Source organism: Lepidochelys olivacea (assembly GCF_965140295.1).
Source record: "Lepidochelys olivacea isolate rLepOli2 genome assembly, chromosome: 7".
NCBI lineage: Eukaryota > Metazoa > Chordata > Testudines > Cheloniidae > Lepidochelys > Lepidochelys olivacea.
Window position 1 is genome coordinate 33,323,885 of NC_140417.1, and position 9,973 is coordinate 33,333,857.

At 60.1% G+C, this 9,973-nt stretch overlaps 1 protein-coding gene across 2 annotated transcripts; it reads right to left on the reverse strand.

Annotated features, from left to right (window-relative positions):
- Nucleotides 1-1,461: 1,461 nt before the first annotated feature.
- Nucleotides 1,462-9,846, reverse strand: MEN1 (menin 1). Of its 2 annotated transcripts, XM_084634629.1 has the most exons (10): nucleotides 9,731-9,846; nucleotides 8,887-9,346; nucleotides 8,258-8,466; nucleotides 6,358-6,486; nucleotides 5,989-6,029; nucleotides 4,938-5,025; nucleotides 4,446-4,582; nucleotides 4,029-4,167; nucleotides 3,632-3,802; nucleotides 1,462-3,231 (listed from the first exon to the last, which is right to left on the reverse strand). In XM_084634629.1, exons 2-10 carry the CDS (start codon nucleotides 9,326-9,328, stop codon nucleotides 2,785-2,787), a joined length of 1,803 nt encoding a protein of 600 aa, XP_084490755.1. In that variant the 5' UTR covers nucleotides 9,329-9,346; nucleotides 9,731-9,846; the 3' UTR covers nucleotides 1,462-2,784. The 2 variants fall into 2 exon arrangements, with proteins under 2 accessions (XP_084490755.1, XP_084490756.1); XM_084634630.1 differs by lacking the exon at nucleotides 9,731-9,846 and having other exon boundaries at nucleotides 8,887-9,456.
- Nucleotides 9,847-9,973: the final 127 nt, after the last annotated feature.

Here is a 9,973-nt window from a genome sequence, read left to right on the forward strand (position 1 = left end):
TCCATCCATGCTCTAAGCTGAGCAGTAGGCAGCTCCCAACCCCCTTCTTCACCCGGAGCCAGCACCAAATTATCCTTCTCTGCTGCAAACATCACTGATCACTTGTGACAGCCTGAGCCAAGCGCCCTGCCGTGGAGTCTGCGCAGGGCTGGCTCAAGAGCCCCCTCTCTCCAGGCGCAGCCTCAGCCCTGCAGGGAGCTCCACCGCAGGCTAGAACCAGACACAGGCATAGGCAGCAAGTTCTCTGGGCCTGGGGTGCTCATGTCCATCCACCCACTATTCAGGAACGGGGGCCCAGCTCCACCAATGCTTGGACTTACATTTTAAGAGCCATCCCGTCCATAGGACGGACTGGGGTTACTGCCCCACTCTTGGGGGGCCCCTGTGCTTCAAGAGGACACAGGGTCCAGGGCAGCCTGGGGGGATAACACAGGGCCTGGCACCCAGCAGCCAGCAACAGGGCCCCAGCCTGCCCTGCCTCTTCCTCCCCTGCTCCACCCCCACTCCTCCCCCCACCAGCATGGAATGCGGCTTCCTTCTCTTTTAGGGGGTGTGGGCTCCAACCCAGCCCCTGGGCAGGGCTCAGGTGGGTCTGTATTTTGGAGACACCTGGCCCAGAAGAACCCTAGTGTGTGTCAGACGGGAGGGAGCCATATCTCCTCAGCAGAAGGGGTGCAAAGTAGAGGGAACCCCTGTAACTGGGCTCCAAGGGCTCCTCCATCCAATTCCTGCAGCTCTCCCAGATACATGGAGAACGCACAGAACTCATCACCCCTTCCCCCAAGCCTTCGCCCCGCCTCTTTCCGGCTTCTGCCCCCTCCCCCAAGCAATGCCAGGAGCTGGCCAGGGGGAGCCAGTTAGGACTGGGTCACTTGCTGCTGCTGCCAGTGCCAGGCTGCCCTGGACCCCAGTCCCCCTGAAGTGTAGGGCCCCACAAAGCACGGGGCCCAGGGCAGTAGCCCCGGTCTGCCCTGCGGACTGGACGGCTCTGCTTGGAGCTGTTCTGGGCACCACCAAAAATTATACAAAGCGGCGCCCACGGACACGCAACAGCCAAGCCCTGAGCTAAGGCAGCAGGGAAACTAGCTTCTCTGGGCCTGAGGGCCATGAGATTGGCAGGGGGCTGAGGCCAGGGAGGAAGGAGGGGAGTGTATTGGAGGGGGCCTCTGTCCTACTCCTTACAGAGACCCCTGCTGGGAGAGGCTGGAGTAACTGGGAGCTGCCCCCACAGTCAGTGCTCCTGCCCCACGCCCTACAGCAGCCCCTGCTGGGAGAGGCCAAAGCTGGATTAGTCAGGCACTCCCCCTGCAGCCAGTGATCCTCCCCCACTCCCTACAGCGCCCCCTTGTGGGGAGAGGCCAGGGCTGGAGTAGCTGGGAGCTCCCCACACAGCCAGCTCCTGCCCTGCTCCCAAGGAGGAACCAGCACCTGCAAGAAACAAACCAGCCATTAGGGGCAGACTATTTTAAAACCAACTTTTTTATTAACCCTTCATGCTACTAAAAAATACACATTTAGTAGATGCGTCTCCCCCCTTCCTTTGTGGGGACCCTCAGGCTGTTTATCTCAGTCCTGCCAAAGCTGTCCCACCCCAGCACCATCCACCCCCGAACTGTACAAAGCCCTGCCTGCCCTCACCCCAGCTCTGCCCCCCATGGCCTTTAATGCAACTCCCACATCACCCACTGGAGGGAGACAGTGGGGCCCAGCTGGACATGCTGCTTAGGAGTCTGTGGGCTGCCCCAGTTGGCACAGCCTCAGGAGCTCTCTGTCTAAGCTGCACCGGGAAGGCAACACCCACTCCAGATGCGTTTGCCATGGCCCTGCTGGGGCTTGTTTAGTGGGACCCATCAGAGCCCATTAGAAAGCCCTGGGCCTGGTGGCATGCTCAGATTCCCCCCAGCACCCCTTGCTATCTGCCCCGCCCCCGACAGCAGATCTCAACAGAAAGGCCTCGGTTGAGAACAGAAGACAGATGCGGGGGCATGACCACACAGGGGGGGAGAGAGGAAGGGAGGGAGAATGACGGGAAGAAGTTTACATTACAAACTCTAGGGGGGGAGGGGGGGGGAAGAGGTACAAAGCCCCCCATCCCCCAAGCCGAACAGCTGCGGCTCTACCCAGGGCTTTGTGCAGGGCCAGAAGTCACTTTGGAAGCTCAGGACACAGCAGCTGGACTCCGGAAAAATCAAAAGTCAGCTGCTAACCCACCCCCCCCAGCCTAAAGAGAGAGAAGCTCCCCCCACATGACTGGCTCGGGGGCACAGTATGGGATGCGGCTTCCTTCTTCTTTAGGGAGTGTGGGCTCCAACGGGTCTGTATTTTGGAGACACCTCGCCCAGAAGAACCCTAGTGTGTGTCAGAGGGGAGGGGGCCATATCTCCTCAGCAGAAGGGGTGCAAAGTAGAGGGAACCCCCATAACTGGGTTCCAAGGGCCCCTCCATCCAATTCCTGCAGCTCTCCCAGATACATGGAGAACGCACAGAATTCATCACCCCTGAACCCCAGAGCTCAAGGGGGCTGAGGCCATGACAGCTCCTGTCTCTGGGGGTGGTAATATTAGAGCTGCCCCACCCGCCCCAGCATTGAACCCACAGAGCCCCCTCCCCCATGCCATGGGGAGCCCAGGAAAGCTACAACAGGGGTGAGGCAGCCCCTGCACCTAGGAGAGACGGGAGGCAGGGCGCTTCCCCATGCCCTATTTAAAGGCAACTATTCCTCGCCCCGTGAAGCTGAGCCTGGCAGAGCCTGGCAGGGGGCAGCTCTGCGCCCCAGCGCAGGGCTCAGAGGGACTTGCGGGGGCGCTTGAGGAAGGCCAGAGTATAGTCTCTCGGGGCTGACACCTTCTGCTTCTTCATCTGCACCTGGGACTGGGCCGTGAGCTGCAGCTTGATGGCACTCGAGTTGATCTTGGCGGCCACCAGCAGCTCCTTCATGCCCTTCATCTTCTCGCTCTGGAAGGTGAGGACAGGCCCCTCGGGAGGGGGGACAGGGGGGACCCCCGGGGCGGGGCCCCCCCCCTCCTCCTTCTCCGCCGCAGAGGGCTTGTCTGGCCGCTGGCCTGAGCTAGGGCGCCGGCGCTCGGTGGCCTTCTTGGGCAGGGGTGGCTCCTCCGGCTTCGACTCGCGGCGGGGTCCACGCCGGCGCCCCTCACGGGGATCCTCACTGCCTTGCTCATCGTCCTCATTGGCCTCCGTCTCCCGCGCCACAATTGTCACCTTCTGGCGCACCTGGGGGAGGGAGGGAGTCAGGGGAGGGGCCTGCACCCCACAGCCACTGCCAAAACCCCAACCCTGCCCCCCCCAGGAGCCCAAGCTCCCAAATCCAGCAGGGACCCCCCAAAGCCCAACCCTAAACCCCCTGCCCTGCTGACAACTCCAGTACTGAACCCCTAAAACCAGCAGGGTCCCCCACACGCTCAAACCCCAGCACTGAGCCCCTCAGCACTGATCCCCATCCCCCAGAGCTCCAGCCCTGAGCCCCCAAATCCAGCAGGGACCCCCCAAGTCTCAGCACAAAGCTCCCCATCCCCCCCAATACCACCCGAGCCCCCCAGATCAGACAATTCACCAACCAATGTGCGCTGCTTCCCAGACCCTGCCCTGCCTCTGTTATACCTGCCCCCCTCACCTGCCCATCAAAGCGCCCCAGCGACTGCACCAGGAAAGTGGCCCAGCCTACGTGCAATACAGGCGTGGGGCTGCCCTCCTCCCACTTGCAGATGCCATCATAGAAGCGCAGCAGATGGGCGAAGCACTCTGGGTCCTGCAGGGCTGAGCCCCCAGCCTGCACCGGGGACCCCTGAATGGGAAAGAGAGGGGTTAGTGCCTCCCAGGGGCCCAATGCACCAGGGGCTAAACAGGCCCTCCAGTCTGGAGTTCCCCACACCCACCCCTGGATCCCATGGCCCCTCCCACCTGGTGTCCTCCCCTCCCCCACAGATCATCCCCAGAACCCTTCCAGCCTGGTGTCCCCTCCATCACCCCAACTCATCCAAGGGGCCCATCCAACTCAGTACCCCCCTCACCTCTCCTCTCTCCCCAGCAACTTTCTCCTCCAGTGGCTCTGCCAGGTTGGCCACCTCCTTGAGCAGGTTGGGAACCACGTCGTTGGCCACATCGAAGAATTCCTTATAGATCTCCTCATCCTCCCGGCAGTAGTTATAGCTGGGGGAGGACAAGACCAAGGGAGGCAGTGAGCAGCTGGGGCCAGCCAGCCCCTAGGCCTGGGGCCAGCCCCTGTCCCATTCCCCTGCTGCCAGCCAGTCCTCAGGCCTGGGGCCAGATCAGAGCCAGTGCCCCCTCGAGGGGAAGGCCCCATGTCTTTCCAAACATGAATCACCCCAGTCTTCTTTTTAGGCAAGCAGTTCCATGGGCTGGTGGCCAGCCAGGCCCTAACAAAGGGAAGGGTTTGGGGCCATATGGCAGGCTGCTGGGGCACTCACTCCTGGATGACGGTGGCTGTATCAGCCCAGGCCTCCAGCGCCTCCTTGACATTCTTGTTGCGACAGTGGTAGCCAGCCAGGTACATGTAGGGGTAGATGTGCTCGTTGTTGTAGTACTTCCTGGCTGAGCTGATGCCCTGGACGGCAGGGAGACAGAATAAAAGGACATTCTCACCAAACTCCTCAGGAACATTTATGTTTTACTAATTACGTCCCAACCACAACCCCCTGCAATCCCCGCCCTGGGCTTCCCCCAGCTCTGCCAGTGCCCCTCAGTCCCGACCCAAGGCCCTCTGTGATCCAAGCCCTGGGCTCCCCCCAGCTCTGCCTGTTCCCGAGTCCTGACCCACAGTCCCCTGCGATCCCAGCCCTGGGCTCCCCCCAGCCCCGATCCACGGCCCCCCTCCCCCCCATGATCCCAGCTCTGGGTTCTTTCCAGCTCTGCCAGTTCCAACCCCTTGCCCTTGCGATCTCAGCCTTGTACCCCTTCACCTTATGGTAGATGGAGAGGGGATCTGGTCTGCCTGGTGTCGGCTCCAGCTCCTCCAGGTCGGCTAGGTTGCCCAGTGCCATCGGGTACCTGCCAGGGCAGCAGAGCAGACAGGGGTGTTACCTTGGGGAGACAGACAGTTGGAATGGGGGGGGGAGGGACCCTCTATCCTGACTTCTGCCTGCCACAGGCGGCACTGGGGCAGCACTGCAATGCCTGGCACTTGGGGGCAGGGCACCCCAAGGCAGCAGAGGGCAAAAGACCCATTGATTTCAAGGGGCGCTGGGTAAGACCCACCCACTGGCTCCTGCCAGCACCATCCCCGGGTACGCCGTGACTGCCTGGTGCACACACCCCAGCGGCCAGCCCTGCGGGCAGGAAGAGGAGAGCCGACTAGACCCAGAGCTGGGCTCTGCTAGAGAACATCTCCATCACCACCAACGCTGCCTAGGTCCCAGCCCTGGAGCTCCACATACTCTGTGAAGGGAGGCTGGAGTTCTCCAGCTCCAGGCTGGGAGGGATTCCCAGCGTTGATTTCACCGCACACAGACTGGTTAAAACATACTTCAGTCGCTAAAAACCAACGGTTACAGCCAGACAAAGTCAGCAGAGCGCGGCCAACGTTGTCGGCTGAAGGACATTTCCTTGGCGTACTTGGACATGGGACAGGGACAGTTTGTGCTACTGGTTACAAAGCTGCAAACTTTTGCCATCTCAGCTGCTCTCGTCTCTAAAGAATAGGCTGACCCCGAGAACGTCCTCCAGAGGTGAACATTTAAAATCGATACAAACAGGAAAAACACTTAAAAATAAACATCAACATTAGCTGTCAAAACTATACAAAATAAAAACTTGTGTCTGCCAAGCCTAATGATCCCCACCCTGCAGCTGGAGAAACTACTGCTCAGAGGTGATCGCTCAAGTCCACTGGATGCCCCGCAATGCCCCCCAGAACTGGGATAGAACCCAGGAGTCCTGGCTGCCAGACCCCCATGCTCTAACCACGAGACCTTCCTCCCCGAGCTGTGGTTTCAAAAGTCCAGCTGTACTGACCTCTCCAGGTGCCCCATGTCGTAGAGAACCCACAGGAGCCGCTGCAAGGAAAGCGGAGGGTGGGTTACTGAGGACACAGAGCCATGGGGGGCAGGAGCGGGGAGGACGAGACCCGGTTCACCTGTGGATAAGATCCCTGTGGAAGGGAGGGCCGTGCGTGGCGGAGGGACAAACGGTTGGATGAACATGGAGAGGTGTGGGGTGCGCACGGCGCTGGAGGGATGTGGGGTACAGGAGATTGGAACAACTTGGAGGGGGCCATGTGGGGAATGAGGGAGAGAGTAGATGGGCCTGGGGATGGGGCAGGCATGGGGGTGCGCACAGGGGGAAGGGGACTGGATGCACATGTGGGGAGGGGGCATATCCCACCTGCTGCAGCTGCAGCAGCTCCAGGCTGTCAGTGTGCAGGTCGATGGAGGGGTTGATGGCACACACCATGAAGGCCACCTCCATGTGCCGGTCACAGCGCAGGTACGAGCCCTTCAGGTACAGCCAGCTCTGTGGGAGACAGCGGCAAGTGAGCGAGGGAGCTGGGCCAGGCTACCCCTGAGCCCCACGGAGCTGCTCCTGGCCCATAGCAGGGGGGTGGGGCTGGGAGCCAGGACTCCTTGGTTCTATTCCCAGCTCTGCCTCTGATGCTGGGCAAGTCCCTTCCCTTCTTGGTGCCTCTATTCCATCTGTGAGCTCTTCAGGGCAAGGACCGTCTCTCACTGGGTCTGGGCAGCCCTTGGCATCATACAGCCCCTGCCCCGATCTCAGCAGCACCTGGTCCAATGCGGGGGAGCTGGTCTCAGCGGTGTCTGGTCTGATGGGGGCCAGTGACTGAATGCACCCTTGTATTCACACCCTGCACACCATTGTAATAATCTTTGTACCAAATATGCCCTGTGAGCTGTCATTTGAAAAGTAACAACTCCCTGCTCAGTAATATCCTGGTGGAATGTGTGGAGCAGCCCTATATGGAGAGTAATGAACATAACCAGACATTAAGACTGAAATGTGTTTAGCAGACAAGGTGGGCGGGGGGGTGGCGGGGGAGAGAGAGTGGACTGTTCCTCAAAGGACAAGCTGGCATCTCTAGCCAGGTGTCACCAGAGTTAACTGGCAATCACTGGCCAAGCGGCCACTCTTTGGGGAAGGAACAGAGCACTCTGCATTTTAGCAAACAGCATGGAACCTCTTTCACCACAAGACCCCATGGCTCCATCCTCACCACAGGAAGGAACTTGATCTCAGGGTAACCTCAGGACAGTGCATGTCAAAGGGGGATGGGACTGAGAAAAAGAGGGGCAAACACACTGGTGGAGGGGCTGTCTGCCTGTCTGTCTCTCTCACCTGAGAAGTCAAAGGAACCAGTCTTTGCGAGGGGTTCTCACCAGAGAACTGGGGTTGTCCCATTGCTGGGAGCACGAGCTAAGGATTTTACCTTGAACCAAGTCCAGTTTGTTATGTTTAGTTGCTAGAATGCACTTTATCGGGATTTCCCTTGTAATTGTTTCTGACTTTACATCACATACTTCTCACTCACATTCTCTCTGTAATTCAACTGGTTTAATCTTTATAAAAATCAAGTCTAATGCCGTGCTGTGTTTTAACTGAGCTGTCTGGGTAATTCCAATTAAAATAGCAAACTACTGCATACCGACCTCTAATATCTGAGGGACAGGACGGATAGTGCAGAAAATTCGGGACCGGGAGTGTGTTGGAATCGCCAACCAAGGCTGCTGGAAGCAAGAGCATGGCTGGTGTTTGCTGACAGGCTGCTGAGGTCAGAGCTGCTGGACCAGGACTGCGGCTATCCACAGACCCTCAGGGTGGGACCTGCATGCTGCGAGGCTGTTTGTGGGAAACCCAGGTGGGAGCTACAGCTGCAAAGCATTGCGTGGCACCCAGAGAAGGTGGTGACACACCCCTCACTGGTCTGGATTGTGCCCCAGAATGTGACAGAGCCACCCCAGATCTTGCCCACGGTCTGAACAGCACCTAGCCCCACGGGTGGGGCCCTGATCTCAGTCTGGAAGATACCTTAGTGGCAGTAATTAATGCGGATCAGTTACTAGTTACCAGCTGCACCATCTACTAAGGTTAAAGCCCAGGGGATCTTGCACAGCAGCTTTCTGATCCAAGCAGACAGCCCCAGCCCCGCACAGACCCCAAGCCCCATTCCAACCCCCTCACTGCCCCCCACACCCCCACCTCACCACCTCCTGCAGCTACATCTCAATGCACCCCCCCAACCCCTCAAAGCTTATGGCCCCCCCTCACTTACCCGCTCAGCCACGCCGGCATTCACGGTCTGCCCACGCCGGTCCTCATTGCCTTTGCCGTGCCAGGTCACCTCGGCCGTCTGCTCGCCGTCCCGGCCAAACACCACCCAGGCATGGTCCTCCGAGAGCGCGAGGTGCACGTCCGGCAGCCCTAGCACCTGGCAGGCCCCCACCACAGCAAAGGCCACCCCTGAGCTGTCCAGCTTAGTGCCTGCAAGGAACACATGGCACTAGGGGGTGCTGTGCTGCAGGAAGCAGCATGGGGCTCAGGAGGGGGCGCTCTTCCGTTGCAGTCACTGCTGACCCCTGTGCCAGTGTGGTGCTACAGGGTGCTGTGCTGCAAAGGGCAGGGACACTCATTAGGGGGCGCTTCCCCCTTGCAGTCAGTGCTGACCCCTGCGCCAGTGTGGTGCTAGGGGGTGCTGTGCTGCAAAGAGAAGGGTGGAGCTCAGTCAGGGGTGCTCTGCTCTCAGTTAGTCCCAACTCCAATGCGCCATCACTAGGGGGCACTGTGCTGCAGGAAGCAGGCAATGGAAAAGCAGAGCTGAGCATTTTCAGGCTGCCCCAGAGCAGTGCCCCATACTGGGCCAGGGTGGTACTGTCCCCACCCCCATGCTAGTGGGCCCCCTACCTGTGATGAAGCTGAAGAGGGACTGGATGTGGGCCCGGTCTTTGAAGTAGGACCGGCTGAGGCTGTTCCAGATGACGTCTGACACCTTCTTGACCAGCTCGCGGGAGGAGAAGCCCTCAGGCCGGGGATAGAGGGACAGGTCGACAGCGCCGCGGATCTGGGCGGTGAAGCGGGCGTACAGCGCAGCCACGATGGACAGCTCGGCCACAGGGAAGTAGGTGAGGCTGTCGGGCTCGGGGCCCGGGCGTGGCTCGAAGCTGATGCCCGGCACATTGGTGGGTATGACTCGGTTCACGGCCAGGAAATGCTCCACAAAACCCAGCACCAGCGACAGCAGCACCAGATCGGGCTGCTCCTGCTGCAGCTCAGCCTCGAATAGTCGCACCACATCCTCCACTGAGCGCAGCGGGAACAGGGCCTTCTGCCATGGCTTCAGCCCCATGGCAGGCCCCCAGGGCAGCTGGGGAGAGGAGAGAGCGTCAGGGGTGGCTGAGGAGAGGGCCAGGGCCTTCCCAGAGCCGGGTCAGTCAGCTGCAACTGGGAGTCTGGAGCTGTGTGTCTGCCTCTCTCCCAACCTGTCCCCTGAAGGGGACCCCCACCCCCGTCTCTCGCCCCCCTGCCCACTGAAGGGGACCTTCGCCCTCGACTCTGTCTATCCCCTCCCCCCCGCCCACTGAAGGGGACTCTCGCCCCCCCTCTCGGGTGACCAGCTATTAGGGGCTTTGTCTTACACCGACAACTATCCCTCTCCCACCCCCCGCGAAAAGACGTGTCCCTATTTTTCACACTTGCTCTCTGGTCCCCCTCCCCACATGATGCTCACCCTGCCCCAGCCCCCCTTTACCAGAGGCAGCAGCCCCTCCTCCCCCCACCAGCTTCACTCCCCCAGCACAGGCACAGCAGCAGCCATGCTGGGCCCGCAAGGCACCATGGGAGCCGCTGTTCCGCAGGGCACGATGGGAATTGTAGTCCACCTGGCCAGCCAATCACACCATGTCCCCCGAGGCATGCTTGGAGTTTATAGCTTACAATTAACCCAGGTGTCTTATGGGAAATGTAGTCTGATGCATGCGGACGGAAGCCAGCA

Excerpts from the sequence above, each read along its gene's own strand:
- MEN1 (XM_084634629.1), bottom strand. The coding sequence starts at position 9,328 with ATGGGGCTGAAGCCATGGCAGAAGGCCCTGTTCCCGCTGCGCTCAGTG. Across the intron at positions 5,026-5,988 it reads GACATGGGGCACCTGGAGAG|GTACCCGATGGCACTGGGCA; the intron begins GTCAGTACAGCT and ends CTGCCCTGGCAG. Across the intron at positions 3,232-3,631 it reads TGGGGCGCTTTGATGGGCAG|GTGCGCCAGAAGGTGACAAT; the intron begins GTGAGGGGGGCA and ends TCCCTCCCCCAG.